This window comes from Protobothrops mucrosquamatus, unplaced genomic scaffold (assembly GCF_001527695.2).
Source record: "Protobothrops mucrosquamatus isolate PMUCROS unplaced genomic scaffold, P.Mucros_1.0 scaffold_35, whole genome shotgun sequence".
NCBI classification, from domain to species: domain Eukaryota; kingdom Metazoa; phylum Chordata; class Lepidosauria; order Squamata; family Viperidae; genus Protobothrops; species Protobothrops mucrosquamatus.
In genome coordinates this window covers 201,216-219,847 of record NW_015386111.1, presented here as the reverse complement: position 1 = coordinate 219,847, position 18,632 = coordinate 201,216, and the positions used below count along the sequence as shown (strand labels likewise).

The window sequence follows — 18,632 nt, the reverse complement described above, 5'->3', positions numbered from 1 at the left end:
ATCAATCTAGATTTATAAATAACTTGTGTCATTTATAATTTTCTAAAACCTCAATTTGTATGCATTTTATTATTGAATACATGGATTCAGTTTTCTATGTCCTTTTTAACACTTTCCCAAATGATACATCTTTTTATGGTGTGCAGATTTGAAAATATACACAGTATTTGAAATCAGAAACACGTCTATGACTGTCATAGCTACCTTTTGATAGCTCTTGCAATTTTGATTGAATAGGAACTTATCTCAGGTGTTTGGGGGGTTGTTGGTGGTTTGTTTGTTTTTACATCTCTTGAGTAAAGTTCTTTTGGAGAGATGCTAAAATCTGTGAAAACTTGACATGTGACATGGTGCTAATACAAAAGCATGTCATTCATTCATCTATAGTTCTCCACAAAGTTGGCTTTCCTTAACATGAATTTAGACTTGTTCTTTGCTATTGGAGCTACTCCTATCAATAGCCAATAATAATCTAACCACTAAATTATCACTGGATGTTGACCGTTACAGTAAAATTCTTATTTATCCAACCAACCAAGAAAACATGACTATTGAAGATAATGTGACAGCTCTACTTCTTCATAGAATCAGATTTTATTGTCTTAATTATTACTTCTTATATTATTACCTATTGTTTTGGGTTTCATTTCTAGGATTGTTAACTTTAAGTACCCAGGACTTTGTATGACATGGATTCAGAATCCTCACAACAAAAATGTGTTATCACAAATGAACTACTTAGAAAGCCAGACCATAACAAAGGTAAATATTACCCACTCTCTTCTACCTGGTTTTGTGGCTAGCTTGCTATGTTTCACATTTGTTAACTGATGATGTAACAGACCTTACAACAAAACCACCAACAGTGGTAGACAAACTGGTTTTTTTTAGTTGATAACCACATATTGACATTCTAAGATGAATATATTATTTTTAATATTCCGGTACATAGTAGTCTCTCAGTACAGGTAACCCTCAAGTTATAACCACAGTTAGGACTGGAAATCTGGTTGTAAGTCATTGTTGTAAATCGAGGCACCCATGTAAATGGAATCATTTTTTTGACATTTTTTGCATTGACTGTTAAGCAAATCACTGCAGTTATTAACTAAGTGGTATGGTTGTTAAGTGAACCCTTACTTCCAACTGATGGAAGTGGCAAAAAAACCCACTGAAAATTGTCATTTTACTGTGGGCTGCTGCAACCAGTCGTAAAGTCTAGTTGGTTGCCAAGTGCCCAAAATGTGGCCATATAATTGCCGGAGGGGGAGGGAGAGGTGGCATGTGCAAAATTTTATGATGGCCATTCTGAGGCTATTATAACTGAAAAGTCATAATATGATCAACCATAAGTTGAGAACTACCTGTGGACAGTAACTTCTGCTTATCTTTGGGCTTGGAAACTAAGCCTAGTTAGTACTTGGATAGGAGATTATCAGGGAATACTAGGCTCGGAAGCCCAAAAGCAGTGTAGAAGATGAGAATAATCATCTACTCTCATTTTTGCCATGAAAATTACGTGTTCGTAGTTCATAGTAGACAATCTGTAACTTATTGGGTCAGCTTTCTTTCCATATAGACTTGCACTGCTTCCCCTCCTCTCATAGCCCTCAGGAGAGCCCTAATGAGGCGTCCTCTCCTCCTCAGCTGACTCAAATTGCCTGTCACTTTGCTAGGGAGAGGACGCACCAAGAGAGCCATGTACTGTGAAGAAAACCACACCCTTGATCCTCATTCTGATGTGTCCCCAAGGGCCTGCTTCCTCCAAGGAAGAAGAAGGCTCACCCAGTGATGCCAGTGCTCTCAAGCCAGCCCTTGTTGCCATCCAATTGGGTACAGGGGCCAAAGGGAAGCAGGAAGGAGGGTGGGGGATAAGCCTCTCCCATTTTCTTTTGTGCCGCACAACCTACAGGTTTCTGGGAAGTGTAGTTGGAAGGGGTCATGGTGCTGAAGTGGCCACAGCTTTGCCAAATTTTAATCCTATGGAGTGATGGATTTTGGATGTATTCTGCAAGTTAGCCCACTTGGGTATCTTGGATAAAAAAATTGTTGCCCTATGATTCACCCTTTGCCCAGTTAAAAAATAGACACGGTCTGGAGAGTATTAATTGCATGCAGATAAAAGATAGAACAAAATAAAATTACATATAAAAAGCTAAAAGGCATGAAAAAACTTAAAAAAATCTTGAAGGAGGGGTAGGAGCAGTAGAAGAGCATAAGGTGAACATGGCAAATTAAATTTGTAATACAGAGCACTCTATAATGAATAAGTTATATACATTAACGCTCAAAATGAGATGGATCATGTAGAACTTGCGAAAGACTCAAAGTGAAAATATTTACATATAAAATGTAACATTTTTGGACACTGTTTTCGGCTTCAACCTGTTCCTGTATTCTGGCTGAATGTCAGTTCATCACAATAGCTCAACAGAAGTGTCCTCAACAAGTAAAATCAATGGGGAAGTCGGCAGGAGGTAACAATTGGCCACCATGTGATGTGATTAACAGCGTGGGATTCATTTAATGATGGTAACCAGACGCATCAGAACTTCTGTCACAAGTGGCAAAGTCACATGATGTACTTTATGACTGTGTTAATAGCATTATAAATCCCAGTTCCAATTAATCCTGTTAAGCAAGGATTATCTGTATTATTTATCACATTCTCCTCAGTGGAGAAAAATGCATTTTTATTCAGTGCAAATGTCTGCCTTTTGGTTTGTCAATGCTGCAGTTATTTCTTGTTTTCTTCAAGGCTTTGACATCACAGTCTTTGTCAAGCAGAAGTCAGAATGTCAGATATAGCTATTTTGAGAAGGATCTATGATTGTTGAGCTTTGTAGAAAATACCAATTTCTGAAAGGTCTGTTCCTTGCAATGTGAAAGCATAGTGATAATTCTGTCAGTCTAATATACAGAATTAAGATTGCCAGGCACTTTGGTTTTTGCATTAAAAGGATTTGTGGACTTCTATAACTGTTAAACTTTCCAGAAATAGTAACCTTTTAAGAAAAACCAGCACTTGCTGCAATAATCAATGATTTAATAAAGATCTTGATGGGTTGCTTATAATCAAGGGGCATTAGTTACTTACCTCTAGTTTATAAGGTAGTTGGGCTTAAGAGCTACTAACTTTGTAGGCAAACACTAATAGAAAGTACCTACAAAAGCAAGCAAGGAACACTTATTTGTGCTAGAATAGGGATATACAAACGTGTCCTTAGAGGACAACAAGTTGGAGAGAGGGCTTTCTTTGTAAGCCCCTGACTGCTTTTAAATAAACTATCAGTCTGGAATGGGACAATTGGCTGCAGCCACATGGTTGGGCCACTTCACCCCCCCCACTGCAACTGACTCACCACTGGCGTTCATCCTTAACTGCCCCTCTGCTGGCATTTCTCCCCTGCCACTGGTCCCTGTTGCTCCTCCCCTGCCCCCTCATCCCAGGCAATTTGCCGAGGGACACTTGTCGCCAGCCAATTTGCAGCATGGGACAATTAGCTGCATATCCTGGCAGCCAATCTGCATGCCAAGAAGTGGGCCTCTACCTTCCCATTGGATGCAGTCCTTCCAGCTTGGCTTCCTGAAATACTCAAATTCCTTCTCAGGCGTTTGGGGTGGGCTACAGATGGGAGGAGGAAGGGAGAGACTTTCTTCGCCTTGCTGGAAAACTTCTCAGGGGCCTCGCCCGGCACAGGGGTGGTGTGGATGTAGGGGGGGTGAGACCGGAATTCCAAAGGGTGAAAGAGCTTCAGAGGGGACAATTAAAGCAATCTCCATGTTTTTTTCTCGCTCCTGCCCTACCCAGGCCTGCCTGCTATTGATGCTGGAAGTTCCCTGCCTGAAACCTTCTTGGTGAAGAGCTCGGAGCCCTCTCACCCCAATTTCCCACAATGTTTTCTCCCCCCCCCCCCATGCCCCATACCACCACCATGAGAGGTTTTCCAGCAACGAAAAGAAAGATTCTCTCTCCTTCCCTGTCCATAACCTGCCCCAAATGCTGGAGAAGGAATTTGAGCACTTCAGGAAGTTGAGGTGGTGGGTCTACGTCCAATGGGAAGGCTGAGGCCCACCTCTCGGCATGCGGGTTGGCTGCCCAGATGCCCAGCTAATGGTTCCACACTGCAAATTGGCTGGGGACAAGTGTCTTTTGACCAATTGCCCAGGACAAGGGGGAGAGAGAGGACCATGGGGCAACAAGGGTGGGGAGGAGTGCTGGCAGAAGGCCAGCTGAGGATGAACATCCACAGTGGGTCAGCTGAGGGGGCGGAGTGAAGTGGGCATGACCATGTGGCTGCAGCCAATTATCCTAGACCCATATCTGTTTCCTAATTATGAAGATTCAGTTGATTACAAGACTACTTCAGTAGGGTTTTTATTTCATTGTTACTGAATTACAAAGGAAACAAATTATTACAGTTTTATGAATATGTGCATAATGTCTACAAATGTATTAAAACTTTCATTGTGGGGATCCTTTACCAGTATTGATATAAATATTTTGATATTTAAAAGGGATATCTGCCTCTTGCTATTTTTAACATGTCTGTTATTGTTATTGTCACTGTCATTGTTATGTGTTTGTTGTTATTTTAAATTAGGACAAAATGGAGATGAGGACATAGTTGCAGAGATCATGAGACGATGTTTCTGTCCATCTTTGATAACCACCCATACTTGGGAAGAATTCAGTTTTGCTGGCCACAGGATCAAGATTACGGAAGCTACAGACAGTTATGGAGCTGTGGTTTGGCCTTCGGTATTGTTGTCATGCAATATTATTGGCTTTGATATCTGAAACAAAGTATAGCAGTGTATTCCACAGGCCTGTATCTGCCTTGGAAATAAGCCCATAGAAGTAATTAGCTTGTCTTCCTTCCTTGTTGTTGATGCAGAGGGAACTGTCTCTCTCTGTCATTCCACTGAATTTCTGATTTATTTTTGGGCTAAGAACCTATCCTCTGCAGTTAGCACGGGAAGCAAGCAAGTTGGGTGACGAGGATGGAGTCTTGTCCTTCCTGTATTACTTTGCTTGCATGGCATGGGATGCCTGATCACCTATGGCCACAAGTCAAATGATTAAATATATGAAATACAGATAGATTTTACTTGTCAAATGCCTCATGCAATGGCCATTTGCAACTATAAGGGTGCAAAAAAACCCCCACCTTTGCAACCAAGGTGTATATTTATGACCTTTGCACTCTCTCTCAGTCACGTATTTGCCATTAAAATCATTTAGTGCATGTCTTGTGCCTGACCTGCTTTTTCTTCTTTTACCTTTCTTGCAGTGTGGAGAAATGGCCTAAACAAGCAATCTCTTTAAGCAATCTCTCCTGGGCCTCACTGTTTTTTTTCCCTCCTTCCCTCCTCAAAGAGCAGAGAAATTGGAGAGGAAGGGATTAAAAAGGAGTAAGCAGGCACACAATGGGGAGTACACATCAAAAGGAATGAATTAGTGCTGGCTGTTTGCCTAGAACAGTTGCAGTTCTCAACCCCAAGCATACTAGGCAAGCAATTGATGTTAACACATGTTTTGATGTATATATCCCATTGTGTGCCTGAATACTCTCTTATTGTCCCTTCCTCCCCAATGAATGTAAATATAACTATTAAATCTCTTCCTGGTAATTATCTCAGTGCTGGGGTGAGCATTCCAAAGGGAGGGAGAGTGAAGAAAAAAAAGGAAAGCATAGTTGTGTAATGTGATTTCCCATGTAGCAACCATGTCACAGAATTACTGATACCAATTCTGATTGTTAAACAAGCACTACATGTATTTGGATTTTTTGTGTAAAATTTGAAAAATATAATGCTCAAAAATATAAATGAGGAAAATCCACACACAGTGGTATATTAAGGTTAGGGACTTCCACGTCTCTATTCCTGGGTAGATTTAATATTCACGGATCAAAAGGGAATCATTTGACAATGTAATTTACCAAATATCAGAAATATGAAATTATTTTAGATTTATTAAAAGCATACCCCATCTCTCTTTTATCAGTAATGTTCCTAGGCAGTTTCAGTCCAGATTTTAATTTGCTCTACATTGCTCTTTATGACCATTGCCTATATTTCAAATTAAAAAGTATGTCATTCACATGTTGCATTTTCTGAAGCATTTAGCCATGAATCATTCATTAGATGATTCTTAATTCTGTTATAACATCCAAATCTCACTGTCAGAGTGCTTTTTTTGGGCTGGACCTCCCCCTCTCCTGCTGTTTGACTTTGTCCACTGTTCCTTTTGGGTCTTGAAGTCTCAATATTTCCCCACTGGACTTTTTCCTTGTTGGTGAAAATCCATCAGCCTTTCCCTTTCTTTCACTGATTGAGAATTGCCGATGATAATTTGTACTTCCAAACACACTTGCAAGGATGGAGACCCAGTTGAGCAGAATGCTACAGGGAGAGAAGCCTTGTGTTCCATCCCCAGCTCTTATTTACTCTCAAGTAACCTTTCTTTCTTGTCTTATTCTCCTTAAGCTCCCCCTTTCTAGAGTAACCTTCTAGACTAAACGTCTTCAGCTCTTCTCCAGTCCCAGTTCTCCAGCTCATTGTTACAGTTTTCTAATTTCTGAATACTTTTTATGCCAATTTACCCTTTGGGACAACTAGCTTCCTTGTCAAGAAGTCTCCAATTCTATATTCTTTCATTGGCTCCAAGCTGTCCAACTTTTTGTCTGCAGCACAGTTCATTTCCTCTTAATCTCATCTTTTATTTGCTCTTTCTGGAGGTTCTTATCCCCATTTGATTTCAACTTCCTCTAATTACAGCCGTTTGCAACTAGATCAGGAGTCTTCAAACTTGGCCCTTTTATGACTTGTGGACTTCAACTCCCAGAATTCCTCAGCCAGCATGCCTGAACTAGATAATATCATTCTCCTCTCCTGCCTCCCCAGCAAACTGCTACCAGTTTGCTCCAAACATTAACTTCAGCACAATCATCCTGATTGTAAAAGCATGGGTCAAGGGCACATGGAAGCATACAAACTCAGACAATTAGATGTGTCTAATATACAGTATATTTTACTAGGGCTTCCAATAGACATTTGGTTCATCACTCTGGAAATTCAATCTGATTTACATAGGCCTTTGTTCCAACCCTGCACAAACAACTTGTGTAATGGGTTTGTATGATCCTAAACATTTTATTAAAGAAGATACCAGAATCTGAAAATAATGTACGGTGTGACATTTATATTGTAATTTAAAAACATTAGATATCAAGCGTAAAAGGTGTTATTTCAAAGCAAATGTTCATCTGCCAATTAGTAAAGTTTACAGTTGAAACAAAGGAATGAAAAAAAGAATGAAACAAAAATAGTAGCAATTAGCTTATTAGCAGTTGGCTTAAGGTGAAATGACATTTGATCCTGGTAGTTATTCATGTGTGCTTTGCTACCCATGATTCAGCTAGATAGAATGATAATAGATGGAGACAGTTCCATTGTCTTGTAGAAATTAGTGGCTCACATTGCACTTTATTTAAAGAACAAGGAGAAAAATAAATCTCAGGAAGTCCAGTTTTAAATCCCTCACATGGTATGCATGTTTTGCCCCTTTTAATTCTGAGCACTATATTGTTCCTAGTTTCCATTTTTGGCAGTAGTATGCTAGCTATCCAGAATGGCACCTATAACAATTTTGGCAGGGCTTAGAATAGACATAGTCAGGAATTAATAACATGGTGCAAGAAGATCCTTTGCTAAATAGGCCAGATAGGTTCCCCTTGTAATTAATTGTGGAAAACAACATATGAGTTTTTACAGTTTACAGCAGAAGAAGGTAATCTATTGCTCTCCATATGTTTTGGGCTGCACATCTCACCATCCCCTGGCATGTTGATTAATAGTTATGGAGCGTTATAATTCAAATAATCTGAAAAACTCTAGATTTGCCAATTGTCTAAAACTAGTTCATATAAAACAAACTTGAACTTCTGATTATTTCTCTAACTTTCTAAGATTCATGCTTTTCATACATATTTTTGTGTCAAGAGATTCTTTTGTTCATATACACTAAAGTTTTTCTCCTCTTTGTTACTTTATAGTAATTAAAGGGTGGCCTTGTTGGGCTAAAGGCATTGTTTCGTTATTCTTTTTCAGAATTGCCAATTGCCAATTTATTCTTGTTCTTTTTTATTCTCAGGCTCTTGTTCTATGCTATTTTTTGGAAACAAATGTGAAGCTTTGTAACATGGTTGACAAAAATGTTATTGAAATTGGAGCTGGAACAGGCCTTGTCTCTATAGTAGCCAGCTTGCTAGGTAAGTGGTAGTATCTCCTGCTGTGCCCTCCGTTTTAAAAATAGCACATGTGATGCTGGTTTCTTGAGGGACATAAAACAGGTGGAAAAAACAGGTGCAAAATTGACTGTACAGATTTTATATTTACGTGCTTTAAATGGAAAAAATGGGAGCTGCAATTGAACTATGGATTCAAGAAATCCATTCAGACTGGGAATTGTGTCAGTGATAAAGAGATAATTCCCCCTAGTTTTTAACAGGATTCCGATCCCCATTGTTCCCCTTTCCACAATTTACTTTAATCAGATGTAGGCAGGTGTAGTGGGGTGGAAAGGAGAAGCAGGGGAAATCTGTCTTTCTGGTGACTGTTCTCCTGGCACTAAGAAGGCCCACTTCCCCAACAGAAGATGTGCTTCCTTCAGAGATGCTTCCTTTTTGCAACTTTTGATCCTGCTTTCTGTCACCTTCCCAGCAGCTGAGGGCTAAAGTCTCAGTAGACGCCCTACGCACGGTCACTCACGCACTTGTCACCTCCCGCCTGGACTACTGTAATGCTCTCTACATGGGGCTCCCCTTGAGGAGCACCCGGAGGCTCCAGCTGGTCCAAAATGTGGCCGCGCGGGCGGTGTTGGGGGGGACTCGGCGCTCCCACGTGACACTGCTGCTGCGCGAGCTGCATTGGCTGCCTGTGGCCTTCCGGGTGCGCTTTAAGGTGTTGACTATCATCTTTAAAGCGCTCCATGGCATCGGACCCGGATATCTTCGAGACCGCCTCCTGCCGCAGAGTACCTCCCATCGACCGGTACGCTCCCATAGAGTGGGTCTCCTCAGGGTGCCGTCAGCCTGACAGTGCCGGCTGGCGACCCCAAGGGGGAGGGCCTTCTCTGTGGGAGCTCCCACCCTCTGGAATGAACTGCCCCCAGAGATCAGGGTTATCCCTGATCTCCCTTCCTTTCGCCGCGCCCTCAAGACTTGGTTATTCCAGCTTGCAGGACTGGCCTAGGGTAATTTTTAGGGGGGTTTTAATTATATTTTAAATTCGACNATAAATAAATAAATAAATATAAATTGTCATTGGCTTTTCATCTGTCTATAAATGGGGTGGCTGAAAAAGCAAACTCAATGGTGGAGCAGTACTTTAGGTGCTATGTGGACTACCAACAAACAAACTGGACTGACCTCCTCCCTTTTGCTGAGGTGGCTTTCAACAATATCGTTCATAGCAGCACTGATTTCACTCCTTTTAAGATTGCCACAGGAAAAGAATTCAACCCAACACCTCAGTATCCTCAAGGACCCTCTACCTCCCAGACTCTTGACCAATGGATGTCAAAATGGGGGGAGGTTTGGGACAAAACAAAAAGTGCTGAAAAAGCCTCAGAAACATATAAAAAACAGGCTGATAAAAAGTGATCTCCCCAGAAATCTTTCCATGTTGGGGAAAATATTTATTTATCCACAAAATGTTTACGACTTAAGTTGCCTAGTAAGAAGTTGGGGCCGAAATACCTATGTGCCTTCTCTATTGTCAGAATCATAAATCCAGTTACGGTAGAGTTGAAACTCCCACGACTTTTAGGGAAGATTCACTCTGTATTTCATTGGTTTATTAAAACCATTCAGGGATTTTACTTCACGACCCCCTCTGCAAAAAGCACCTGGTCCCCTAGTGATAGCTAGACAAACACATTATGAAGTAAAAGGTATCCTTGATTCTAGGATTTGTAAAGGAAAATTGCAATATTTAGTTCAGTGGAAGGGATATCCATTATCAGAGGCCACATGGGTGAAATCCAATGATGTGAAGGCTAATAGGCCCATCCGTAAATTCTATGATAAACACCCCAACAAGCCAAGGGGCAACCCTTAACCTATGCTTCTGTTTAAACTGCAGAATTACTCCTTTCTGTTAAGGGGGAACGGATGTCAATGGTGTGACAATGGATGTCGTCGCTCTGACAACTGCGAACCAGCAGCCATTTTTACTTTTGCTTCTAACGTGCCTTTTCTATTCCTTTAGAATTCAGATGTAGAAGGGGGGAAGAGGTAAATGCTTGAAGGTTTAGCTAGCCATAACAATGTAGAAGTGTGCGAACTAAAGGACATGGTCTGATAAGGTTTTGGCGGGCTGAGGAGCCAATGCAAAAAGCCCTGCGTTAATTGGGGATTAATTAATTTAATTAATTTTAAATTTGTACTGTTATTTATGTTTTTAATTGATTGTCAGCCGCCCTGAGTCCTACGGGAGAAGGGCGGGATATAAATCCAAATATAAATAAAATAAATAAATAAATATAAAAAGCTGCTTCTTCAACCTACCTTTGGCTGCCTGACAATCCTGCTGGCCAAAATGATAATGCTGAAGGAAGTCAGTGCAACTTCATCATGGAGCTACATGTACATGAGGATAGCCAGAGAAGCTGCCCACTGTGGGTCTCTTCTGCATCCCTCCCCCCCTGCCAGGCAGCTTTACCTTGGGAGTGTTGCTTCCATCCTATTTTTCCTTTCTGGATATTAAAAGAAGTGGGGAAATTATATTATAGCTGCCTTTCTATGGGGAGATGTAGGACTTTCCCTCCCCACTCTCCATGGTTTCTGCTACTCATGGGTGGCAGAAGAGAGAGGTAAAAGAAAGAAGGAAAAGTTATTCGTTTTCTTCCAGTTCTTTATTGCCATGGAAAGATCCCTCTCTGGGATTGGAAAATTAACAGCAGTAACTTGAACTAACAGAGACATTCCTTCTCTCTGCTCCATCCCCAATCCTCAGCTTTCTTTTTCCCCAACTTCTGGTCTAAGATAAAAACAAACTTTGATTGGCTTTCTTTACCTCCAACAGATTTGCAGGATGGATGTTAAGTGGGGACATAATGTTAAGAGCAGCATTGTCTTGTCATGATGTGAGTCCTCTCCCTTTTGTATGAGTGGCATGAAGTTGCACATATAATCCAAAGTGATCAACCTTCCAGCAAGGCAATATGGTGTTAATTGCTATTATTTTGATGAAAGCAAAAAGTTCCTGCAGACACACACATCCTGTCCCAATGTGGACAGGAACCTTACTCTGCTTTATGGCTAAGGCAGAGTCAGAGGTTGGAAATGCAACCAGAGTAGTCTTCTGCTGACTTCCTGCTTGGATAGTAACACTTTAGTCCGGTTGCATGGAAGAGCTTGTAGTAAATGGTCTAAAATTATCTAGTGAGTTCCATGACTAGTTTGACAATATGATCATAAGGCCATACTGATTCATTGAGCCTACAAAGTTAATGTACAGTTATGGAGTGTCACATTATCAGAAAGCCTTTCTGCTCAAGTTTGCTCCGCTCACAGTTGTAAGCTAAATAAATATTACAAAACTATAATCCAAAACTGGCCTGGAATTTCATCAAGTAAGGAATTGGAGAACACATAAGAATATTGTATTTCTTGCAGTGGGCCACAGTTCATCATTTTTACTTATGCCACAGAGAATTATAAAAATAATTTGCACTAATTTCTTCAATGCTTCTCAATAAATAATGTCATTGTGATCCCTTTTGTCACAGGTGCGCATGTGATTTCCACTGACTTGCCTGAAGTGCTAGGAAACCTTCAGTACAATCTTCTCAGAAACACAAAACTGAAATGCAAACATGAGCCTCAGGTGAAAGCATTGGTCTGGGGGGTGGACCTGCAGAAGAATTTTCCCAGGTCTTCATATCAGTTTGACTACATATTGGCTGCTGATGTTGTATACCACCACCCTTACTTGGAAGAGCTGCTTCTAACCTTCGATCATTTGTGTATGGATAATACCACCATCATCTGGGCCATGCGGTTCAGACTGGAAAGTGAAAACTCGTTTGTGGACCAATTCAAAAAACTGTTCCATCTAGAAATGATTTCTGATTTTCCTAGTTTAAATATAACCCTGTTTAAAGCAAAGAGGAGGCCAAAACAACTCCAATAACTGCATCCTGGATTGTTGAATGTCCAATAATTAGGCGGTTTAATAAAATAGACAAGACAAGGAATAGAATAGAATAGAATAGAATAGAATAGAATAGAATAGAATAGAATAGAATAGAATAGAATAGAATAGAATTATTTTATTGGCCAAGTGTGATTGGACACACAAGGAATTTGTTTCCGATGCATAAGCTCTCGATGTATATACAAGCAACAAGTGATAAATTATGATCATAATCATAAAATACATTCATCATAAACCTTTAGTGATAGTCATAGGATACTAAATAAACAACATAAATCATAATATACTAATAAAAACAATCAACATAAATCATGAGATACAAATAACAAAGTTATAGTCATAAGAAACTAAGGAAATAGGTAATAGGATCAAAATCAAGCAAGTTAATTTGCTTGATTTTCCAGTTCTGAATGCGCAAGATTGCTGGAGTACTCAAATATTTTATTTCTTATCAACATTTCAGTTCAACAACAGATTCAGGCTACCATGATGATTATTATAAAACTAAAATTCAGTTGCATGCTTTTATATGAATTAGTTATGAGCTGCCAGGTTAACCCTACATTCTCAATTGACATTTTGATTATTTCAGGGGTGGCAAGTTAACCTGCTGTGATAAAATAGAGACAGGTGGTTGCTTCAGGCAACACATATTGTGGGTGCAGGAACGGTGGTGAAATGGTAGGATATAAATGCTATTCCATTGATAATGCCTAAGGAAGACCCAACTGCCTGCCTTATCAAGTTTTATTTATTTATTTATTTATTTATTAAATTGATATGCCAATACTTGTCGTGTTTTGTGGAAAGGAGTAGGGATTAATGGCTAATTCCCATTAAGTAATAACCAGGACTGAATATCACATATCCTTTTCTCAGCCTGCCTTGAAGAAGTATTTAGGAAACTAGACTGGGCAACAGATGGAATAAAAATCAATGCCGCCTATTTAAATCACTTAAGATTTGCAGATGATGTTTCTTCTCACAAGACTGAGAAGAGCTACAAAGAACTGCACAAAGCAGGAGAATCATTTGGCTTAAAAATAAACCTGAAAAAGAGCTAGGTTATGTTTAATAAATTTACCAACGAAAGGAAAAAACTATATCTGGAAAAGAACTAGACGTAGTAGACCACTATATATGCCTTGGCCATTCAGATCTCAGTGAAAGGTGATATAATAAAGGAAATTGAACAGCGTGTTAAATGTGGTTGTCAGGCATTCGGCAAGCTAAGCATAATTTTCAAGAACAAGGTCCCCCTATGCTCGAAGAGAAAAGTTGTCTACTGGTGTGCGTTACCTGCTCTAACATATGCCAGTGAAACATGGATACTAACCTCATAATTGATACAAAACTTATGAGTGGCGCAAAGAGCCCTGGAAAGATACATGCTTGGCATTTCAAAACAAGATAGAAAGACCTGCATGTGTATTAGAGAACAAACAAAAGTATACAATATTGTCAAGAGAGTAAAAGAATTGAAATGGAAATGGGCTGGTCACATAGCAAGAAGAACTGATGGCAGGTGGACCAAGGCAGTCCTAGAATGGATCCCACTTGATAAAAAGCGTCCACAAAAGAGACCTAAAACAAGATGGATCAATGACATCAGCAAATATTGTGGGCCCCACTGGCAAAAGAAAGCTCAGAACTGTATTGGTTGGAAATACGCGAAAGAGGCCTTCATCCTGCAGTGGACAGAAAATGGTTAAAATGATGATGATGATGATGATGATGATGATGATGATGATGATGATGAATAATTATAGTCGCTGTCAGGAATTGAGATGTATTAAAAAATGAACACACTTCTAAAACTTCATGTTTGCGTTAATAAAGGGATGCTTTTTAATTATCATATGGGGTCACATTCCTCTGTTCAACATTTTCACCTTCTTTAGACTCCTTATTAAAACTAAGACACTGGTAGGCTCAGAACAGTGAACAAGCCACAATATTAGAACATAGAACATAGAATAATAGAGCTGGAAGGGACCTCGGAGGTCTTCTAGTCCAACTCCCTGCTAGAGCAGGAAACCCTATATCATTTCAGACAAATGGTTGTCCAGCCTCTTTTTGAAAGCCTTCAATGATGGAGCGCCACAACTTCTAATAAATTTCAATGGTTAATTGCTTTCATCATTAGAAAATTTCTCCTTAGTTCTAGGTTGCTTGTCTCCTTGCTTAGTTTCCATCCAATGTTTCTTGTCTTGCCTATTGGTGCTTTTATAAATAGTTTGACCCCCTCATCTTTGTAAGAGCCACTCAAATATTGAACTATCATGTCTTCCCTAGTCCTTCTTTTCATTAGATCAGACATACCCAATTTATGTAACCATTTCTATGTTTTAGTCACCAGCCCCTAATCATTTTTGTTGCTCTTTTTTGCTCTTTTCAGGGTCTCAACATCTTTTTTTATTGTGACCAGAACTGGATGCAGTATTCCAAGTGTGGTCTTACTAAGGCTCTGTAAAGCAGTACTAGAACGTCATGTGATCTTGATTCTATCCCTCTCTTAATGCAGCCCAGGACTGCATTGGCTTCTTTTGCTGCTGCCACACACTGTTGGCTCATATTTAGGTGATTGTCCACTAGAACCCCAAGATCCCTCTCCAGTTCCTGGCAGTTATTGTAAGTGCTGAAACTGGAAGGCTAATCACCAATCCTCACACAAGGACCCAGACTTTAAATCTGGGAGCTAATATACATAATACTCATATAAAGGGCAAGATTATTTCTACTTCTTCATAGTTTCTTTTTTAGAAACACCTACAAAACGCAACTGTGGAAAAGAAAGGCAAATTTTTGGCCTAACTAGGGATACAAATTAACATGGAGTAAACATCACTATCTTTAAATAAAAAACATATTTTTTTACATAACTTTTTTTCTGTTCTGGTTGATATGTTTTGTTGGATACAGGTAATCCTCAACTTAAACCACAATTGGGACTGGAACTTCTGTCACTAAACAGTGCAGCTGTGATGTAAGCCAGACCTGGTTTTATGATCTTTCTGCCACACTTGTTAAGTGAATCTGACTTCCCCCGTTGATTTTGTTTGTCAGACGCCCCCTAAGAAGGCTGCAAATGGTGATCACGTGACCACAGGATGCTGCAACCATTGTAAGCACATGCTGGTTGCCAAACATCCAAATCATGATCACGGGATCACAGGGAAAGTGCAACAGTCATAAGTGCAAGAACCTATCGTACAGTAGGTCACTTTTTTTCAGAGCCATTGAAACTTCAAATAGTTGCTAAATAATGGTCGTAAGTCAAGGCATACCTGAAGCCAAGTCAAGACGTATTACTCCTGAATTGTTAGGAACAATTAATAAATAATTTGAATAGCAGACCTTGAATTCTTTCGGTCTCATTCTGTGTCTTTTATATCTAAAAAAAGACCTAGGCTTGCGTAACAATAGTATTTTTAAATACAATTTTCAAAATCTTAATGGTCTTATAAGTGCCGTATAGAGTCTTCTAGGACAGAGGTCCCCAACCTTTTGGGCACCAGGGATCAGTTCCATGGAAAAAGGTTTTTCCATGGACCGGAGGGTGCGTGGTTTTGTGTGCTGCCTGCATCTCGCAGATGGGGCTTTGCTTGTTTCTGTGGACTGGTTGCTGGCATGCTGTGGCCCAGTACTGGTCCATGGACCGGGGGTTGGGGATCCCTGTTCTAGGACACTGACAAGACTCACAAGCATTATAAAGAAACATAACGATTCTCCACAGAGAAGGCACAAGTAGAATGTGTTTAGATAAGCATCTGATGGATGTCCCAGACTCTGGCTTTGTTTTTGACAACTACCATGTTTCCCCAAAAGTTAGACCCAGCCCGACAGTAAGCCTAGCTTGATTTTTGGGGGTGGGCCTAATATAAGCCCTACTCTAAAACTAAGCCCTAGTTTTGGGATGAGGGGCACCCCTTAAAAATCAAGCTAGGTTGGGGGTAGGGGTATGTGAAGCTGCCCCACGGGCCCCACACCTGCTTACCTTACCAATAGGACCACCACAGCCAGCCCTCCCACACCCCGACACCTGTCATGCCACTACTTGACTTCTGTAGCCGCTTGCCACCACTTGTAGCCGGATGCCATGTGGCACATTGCACCATTGCTGGTCCTTCCAGAAGGATGCCCTATGGCACTTCAGGCCACTTCCGCTGCTCGTGCACTTCGGGCCACTTCTGCTGCTTGCGCAGCCCTTTGGGATGCTTCTGTTGCTCATGTGCTTTGGGTCGCTTCTGTTGCATCCGCAGCGGCCTGAAGTGCGTGAGCAACGGAAGCGTCCCAAAGCGCTGGGCAAGCAGCAGAAGCAGCCTTGAAGCACCATGCAGTATCCTGCCAGGAGGAGCGGCAATGGCACAATGTGCCACATGGCGTCCGGCCACTAGTGGTGGCAAGCGGCCGCAGAAGAAGTCAAGCAGCAGTGCGACAGGTGTTGGGGTGTGGGAGGCCTGGCTGCGATGGTCCTAAGATAAGACATTCTCCAAAATTAAGACCTAGTGCCTCTTTTGGAGGAAAAAAAAAGATCGGGTCTTAATTTTGGGGAAACACAGTAATTCAGCTTTGAAGTTATTTCAGTGCATTGCTTCATCTTGTTTTGATCCCACATTTCCACCAGGTGGTAGCACAGACATACATTTCTTGCACAAAAACTAATCTGTATACATAATAAAATCTATTCCTTAAGAATGAAAGTTAAGACATTTGGAAAATGTTTCTTGATAATATAACTTAAGTTATTTTAATATGGATGTGTCAAGATAGACCTTCTTCCACTTTCTGGATCTTTACAGCTCTACCCGTCAAGACCTTTTGACCTTGTGCCATAACTTCTAGCCAATCCTGGTCAGATAGGACACACTGTACTATTTTATGTATGATTTGGAATGAAATTCGGGAGTGTCTGCTTCATGCTTTGATAGCATGGCCATAGCTATCATTTTGCATTTTTGATACTCTGGAGGGTGGGCTTATAATGTAACCAAGAGCAGCCTATCATGCTAATTCTGACTAGAACCCCACACATCTCCTGATTTTACATGTCTTAACTCAGCTATTGTGTGGCAAAAGCCTCAGAAGCAGGTCTTGTCTTTATTAGAACCTTTAGCTCAGACAAGAGTGAGGCCAAATGAAACAGAGGATTGCCCACATCCAATGTGAACGTGCCTCTTCTATTCAGAGTGATTCAGACCAGTAGTTTTTAATTTCCCCCCTAACCTTTCCATAAATGAATATGCACTTTACACAGTATGACCCAAACCTGACACCGAGCAGCTGTGAAAAGGTTAATACAGCTACTAGCACTGGCTTGATAATTGTTGGTTCTTAGCTTACATCTTAGCTATCATATTCTCCATCCCTTGCTAGGACCCCACACATCCCTTTGTTCATAAAGCCTAATTGCTGTCTCTGGAACAAGACAGCAACCATTTTTTGAAGGCAGGAACTGATGAAATGTGTTTCTCACATAAGAACCTGTTTGGTCTAGTGGTTAAGGCAACAGGCTAGAAGCCACAAGATGTGAGTTCTAATCCCGCCTTAGGCATGAGAGTTGACTGGGTGGTTTTGGGCCAGCTGCTCTCTCTCAGCCTAACTGACCTCATACAGTTGTTGTGGTGGGGAAAAGAGTGGGCAGGAGTATTGTGTGTGTTCACCACCTTGAATTTGATTTTGTGCACTTCTGTTTGGGATGGCTGTAGGGGCAGTATGGTTGCATCTGGTCATTGTCAGTCATTTAGCACAACTCAGGGAGCACATGCAGGCGACTATTGCTGCCCTTGCCCTTGGTTTATTCCACAACTGAATATTGTGCCAGCTTGTGGCTTAACATTTCCCACATCCAAATGGTCAATGTCCAACTTCGCCAGACAATGCATATCATCTCTGGCACATTGCATCCCACTCCTGTGCACTGGTTACCAGGACTTAGCAATACCGTACCACCCCACATCAGAAGACAACAAGCTCTCATTTGGCTATGGTCAAAGATGCTGAACAACAAAGCCCTCCCTATTCACCAGGACAATGCACAGCCCAGCACAATATTCAAATCCCATAGGTCGGCTTGGAAAGCAGCTATTCACGACCGAGACGGAGAATCCCTTCCCCCCCCTCTTCTTTTTGATCTTCCACAACCGGACTTATGATTTGAGCAATTTATCCGAGGACGGTCCTATTGGCCCTGCGTGATTCACCCCTTGCGCAGGCCTGGCCCATTAAGATCTCAAGGGCCCACCTTGAGGATGGGGTTTGGAACCCCGAGAGGTGGCATGCTGCGGGTGCCAATAGAAAATCACTTAAAATGGCCAAATTAAGATTCTTTTTAAAGGGGTGTTTTAATAAATTTTTAGGGGGATCAAGGGTGGTTGGGAGGGGGGAGGATCACCTTAGGTCAGGAC

The 18,632-nt window shown here is 41.0% G+C and overlaps 1 protein-coding gene across 1 annotated transcript; it reads left to right on the top strand.

Moving 5' to 3' along the window:
* The first annotated feature begins 657 nt into the window (after nt 1–657).
* LOC107282384 (protein-lysine methyltransferase METTL21E-like) lies at nt 658–12,272 on the top strand. Its single transcript, XM_015810157.2, has 4 exons — nt 658–762; nt 4,605–4,762; nt 8,159–8,276; nt 11,798–12,272. The coding sequence occupies exons 1-4, from the start codon at nt 690–692 to the stop codon at nt 12,199–12,201; spliced, it is 753 nt and encodes a 250-aa protein (XP_015665643.1). The 5' UTR covers nt 658–689; the 3' UTR covers nt 12,202–12,272.
* The last annotated feature ends 6,360 nt before the right edge of the window (nt 12,273–18,632 follow it).

Coding starts and splice junctions, on each gene's coding strand:
- LOC107282384 (XM_015810157.2), top strand. CDS start 690: ATGGATTCAGAATCCTCACAACAAAAATGTGTTATCACAAATGAACTA. Junction 763..4,604: donor AAAGCCAGACCATAACAAAG/GTAAATATTACC, acceptor ATTTTAAATTAG/GACAAAATGGAGATGAGGAC. Junction 8,277..11,797: donor TATAGTAGCCAGCTTGCTAG/GTAAGTGGTAGT, acceptor CTTTTGTCACAG/GTGCGCATGTGATTTCCACT.